Source organism: Gekko japonicus, unplaced genomic scaffold (assembly GCF_001447785.1).
Source record: "Gekko japonicus isolate JY-2015 unplaced genomic scaffold, Gekko_japonicus_V1.1 scaffold848, whole genome shotgun sequence".
NCBI lineage: Eukaryota > Metazoa > Chordata > Lepidosauria > Squamata > Gekkonidae > Gekko > Gekko japonicus.
Genome location: NW_015170299.1, coordinates 6,972 through 11,711, shown reverse-complemented (window position 1 = coordinate 11,711; position 4,740 = coordinate 6,972). Strand labels below are relative to the sequence as shown.

Below are 4,740 nucleotides of genomic sequence, written 5' to 3'. Positions count from 1 at the left end.
TAAGATTTTTTTAAAAGGAAAGTACAATGTTACTTTCCAGACAGATGGATCTGATAAATTTATGGGTCTGTTCCATCACTAATAATTAAAGTCCATTATTCTTTATCTAGCTGAAACGTGGACAAGAGACTTTCTATATTGACATTAATACTGTTCCATTTAGTATAAAAATGTTCATTATTGGGGCTGCTCTTCATAGCCACAAGGATCTATCATCATCATACAAATTGTGCTTCTTGTGTCTCCAAACATGCAAAGCAACAAATTTTTAAAGACTTGAAGCCAAGTTACAGTGCTTGGCCAAGGTCAATCATTTTTCTAACTCTTTAATTTAAATTTAAGGCAGCTTTGTATTACCCTGCCAGTATAATTTTTCTTCCATTTTCTTCTTCTTCCACTGACAAAAGAGCAACAATTTAAAGGTTTTTCTGAAAGTTTTGTTACAAAGAGCATAACAGATTGGATTAACAGTACTATTCACATAGCATAACCAGTAGCCAAGGTGCCACAGTGTTGGAGGAATACAATCTGAGCAGAATGTGGAGACCAAAACCATTATATTATAGGGCGTCCAGGTGATTATGAAAGCTAGAAGAATGGCACTTAAAGTCTGGGCTGCTTTACGTTCCTTTATAAGAACCATTCTTTTTCTTTTAGTAATTTGATTGTTTATATTTGGATCCATACCTTTGATGGAAGCATCCTTGGATAAAGAAGCAGAACAAGGAGTGATTTTTACTTTTCGGCAGCCGTTGTTGGTTTCTGGGGTACCATCAGCTTTAACCACCAACCGGAATTTATAAGCTACACATTTGTTACTCTTTTGAACATGGCCTTTGGTTGGCGTTAGGAAGTATTTCTGGGTTTCATAGTCCGTTTCCCTAGGCTGGTCTTTTATAAAAGCTTCCCTTTTCTCTTCTTTATGCTCTTCATCATTGCGTTTTACTGAGGTCTTATATGCTACTTGAAAGACGGAATCAGAAGCATGTTTATCCTCCTCTTCTGAGGATGCATAGCTGCTGCAGGTGGTTAGCTGGTCTGCCTTAGACCAGTCATGACAAGTATTTTGGATCTGAGATGCTTTTGCTGTTGCAGAAGTACTTTGGCTGGATGAAGACCACGAAGCCTGGCATCTTTCCCTTTTGACCAAATTTTGCTGCTTGCAACTAAAGCAGGACTTTAGCAGAGCTTTCTGAGGCTTTATCATTTCAAATTCAGCCACTGAATGGGACCCTTGAAGTTCAGCCAGGTCCTTGGTGCGTTTTTCAGTCTCCTTATAAATACGGCAATACAAAATTGTCATCACTGAAACTGGGATATAGAATGCAGCAATTGCAGTACCAAAGGTGACAATGGGTTCATATAAAAATTGTATTTGGCATTCTCCATGTGGGACAGTTCGTTCCCCTACAAAGTACTGCCAACATAAGATTACTGGTGCCCACAGGACAAAGGAAATTAACCAAGCTAGACCAATCATAATGCCAGCCCTTTTGGGTGTGCGTTTAGCCCTGTAGGTCAATGGTCTCGTAATAGAAAAATAACGGTCAAAACTGATAACCAGCAAATTCATCACTGAGGCATTGCTAGCTACATAATCCAGAGCTAACCATAAGTCACATGCCAGACTTCCAAGAGACCAGTGACCTATTAATATGTAGGATGTATAAAGATTCATAGAGAATATTCCAATGATAAGGTCTGCACAAGCAAGACTGAGTAAATAGTAATTGTTTACTGTCTTGAGCTGGCTGTTGACTTTGAAGGATATCATTACAAGAACATTCCCTACAATGGTTATTAAACTTAAAATTGCTGTTACAGTAGCAATGGTAATTACTTCCCAAAGACTATGTCCTCCTGAATGTTTATGGTTAGCAGTTGTACCATTGGTTGAATTGTTATAAATTTTTTCTTCCATCCTTTTTCTTGGTGTGTTAACATCAGGCTTTTAAAAGTTGCTCTAGATTTTTCATCTTCCTTTGAAGACACCTTTTTAATGAGAGAGAAAGAGAGAGGAAGCTTATGAAATAATAATGGGTTGCTGCCAAATTTATTTGCATAAGAAAATGGTGAAATATAATTTCAATTTTAATTACACTGAATTTCAAAGATATTTTATAATATTCTGTGACCAGTTTTTCACATACAAAGTAGTCACATCAGTGTTCCCTCTAAGCAGTGTGAGCTAGCTCACAGTTTTTTAGCCTCCGGCTCACACATTTTTGTCTTAGCTCAGGAAGGATGGCTCCAGAGCAGACTAATAATAATAATAATAAGAAGAAGAAGAGATTGGATTTATACCCCGCCCTTCACTTGGTGTCTCAGAGCGGCTTACAAACTCCTCTCCCTTCCCCTCCCCACAACAGACACCCTGTGAGGTGGGTGGGGCTGAGAGAACTCTGACACAAACTGCTCTTTTTCAAGGACAGCTGTGCCAGAGCTTGTGACTGACCCAAGGTCACATCAGCAGGTGCAAGTGGAGGAGTGGGGAATCAAACCCGGTTCTCCCAGATTAGAGTCCGCACACTTAACCACTACACCAAACTGGCTCTTAACCACTACACCAAACTGTATGCAGCAGCCAAATTGCGCTCACAACTTTAATGCCAGTAGCTCACAAAGTAGAAGTTGTGCTCACAAGACTCCACAGCTTAGAGGGAACATTGGTCACAGTGATACCTTATCAGATAAACCTCCATTTATTTTGTATTGACTTAAAATATTATGAACTAATTTTTTCACTTTAAAGGTCCCCAAAGCAGTTTATAGTAAAACCAATCTGCAAACAAATAAAAGCAATATATGAAAAAAACCAGAGGCAATAAAACAATAATAATAATTGGCAGCAGAATGAGAAAATCAGAATTTCAATAAAGCTGCCATAAAAGAGCAAAAGCATTTTCATGCATATGGAAAACTAAAAGGTCTTGGTACCTTAAAAGAAATTAATGCAGGGAGCTTCTGAAGCTGCCTGAGCAGAGTATTTCAAAATCAGACTTCCAGTACTGAAAATGCACCCCACCATAGCTATACGCTCGAGCTCAGGTGGGAGAGGGGCCGAGAGATCTTAGAAACTGGGTTAGTTCATTCTATTGCTGTTAGTATGAAGGATGCTTAGTGATGCAGAACTCCTTATCAAGCAAAAGTCTGATAAATAGTTTGAAATATTAATCCAAGAGGAATGATTAGGTATGTTTTGGATTATTCTCTCAAGCCAACATGATAAAAACTCTGTACATGGGATAGAACTTTCATATTTCCCAGTAGCTCACTGAAGTGAGGGGTTTGAGTTCCACTAAAAGGCAAACTGGAATAAGGTAGGGCTCACATTCTAGCCATTCAGCAGCAGGCAGGAAGAGGGGGAAGTGCTAATACACTTCTGAGCATTTCACTAACCACACAACCTACGGCATCTTGGTGTATTATATTAAAAAATTAAAATGTTCTTCAATTTTTTCTTTTATAATATGTATTCAATAAACCCCAAGGAACCTTTGTACATATTTTAACTTCAATCTATAACCCTTTTTCTGCTCACTGCATCCATAATTTCTCACTTGTTGCCTGGCTTTCCCATCTCCCTATATTATAACTTTGTCTATTAATACTCCTTGCTTATGCTTCTGGAGTGGAAGAAAATATGTAACTAGGTGGAACAGTAAGTTTCTTTTCATCTGCTACCTCAGAAAAGGCACTCCTAATACACGTGGTTGACTACAGTTTCCTAATGATAAGACTAACCCAGACCACCTCCTACCATTAAAAAAAAGCCTCTCAAACATTTTATCTCCATATTCTACAGAAGAAAATAAATCCTCGTTGACATAGTCAACATGAGAGGAGAGGAATACCAATAATATCAGTGGACTGGAGGACTGACTATTATATCATAAATTTTGACTGTCTAGCATGGAGTTCTTCAGTTATCCTGTGGGCAATTTTAGCAAATTCTCTCCTCCATAGCAGACTTCCATATTCCCCCCCCCTTTATGCTATTCCTGGGGTTCCCGTTCTCCAGAAGCAGCATTTTGGTGGGCATTTGGGGATGCAGCAGGAAGGGGAAGTAAGGAAGTCTGTGGCTGGAAACCCTTTCATTCAAGGAAACTACCAGTAGATCCAAGTCTCTGTCTGCAATAAGTCCAGACAGGGGTCTTGTTGTAGAAAAAGAGCTGCCGGAGCTCATTAGCATAACTCATTAGCATAACTTATTTGCATATGCCACGCCCCCTGACATCACCGGAAGTGACAGAAGGCCACACCCCCTGACATCACCGGAAGTGTGTCAGAAGGCCTGGCTACTTACCCTCCTGCTTCATCCTCATTCCCAAACGGAATGAGGATCGAAGCAGAGGGCGGGGTAAAGAAGGGGGCGGGGCTTCACCACGTGACCGCCCCGCCCCCTAGAGGTTCTCTTCCGGAGCTCCGTACCTGAGAGCTCCCCCCCGACTAGAGCCCTGAGTCCAGATATAAAATAAGGAATTATTGTTGGTCGTTTTGAGGGGGGGAGGGGAAAAAGGGAATGGGGAAAGAAGCATTCGATGTATTGAGGTATGTAATGTAATGTATGCTGTGTTATGTATGTGTAATGTATGCTGTGTTATGTATTGTTTGAATTATATGGAAGCAGGATTAAATACTTCAATTTAAAAAAAGTCCAGACGACCAAGTTTCATGAAACTGAACTGTGCCTTACATAAATAATTTTTGCTGGTAGGATTATTGAAGAAACATGGACAG

General features: G+C 39.8%; 1 protein-coding gene across 1 annotated transcript; it reads right to left on the bottom strand.

The window, feature by feature from the left end:
- Positions 1 to 337: 337 nt before the first annotated feature.
- On the bottom strand, positions 338 to 1,921 carry CHRM5 (cholinergic receptor, muscarinic 5). The gene has a single exon (XM_015417936.1). The coding sequence runs from the start codon at positions 1,919 to 1,921 to the stop codon at positions 338 to 340; it is 1,584 nt and encodes a 527-aa protein (XP_015273422.1).
- Positions 1,922 to 4,740: the final 2,819 nt, after the last annotated feature.

Bases quoted from the DNA above. Each gene is read 5' to 3' on its own strand.
- CHRM5 (XM_015417936.1), bottom strand. From the start codon at position 1,921: ATGGAAGAAAAAATTTATAACAATTCAACCAATGGTACAACTGCTAAC.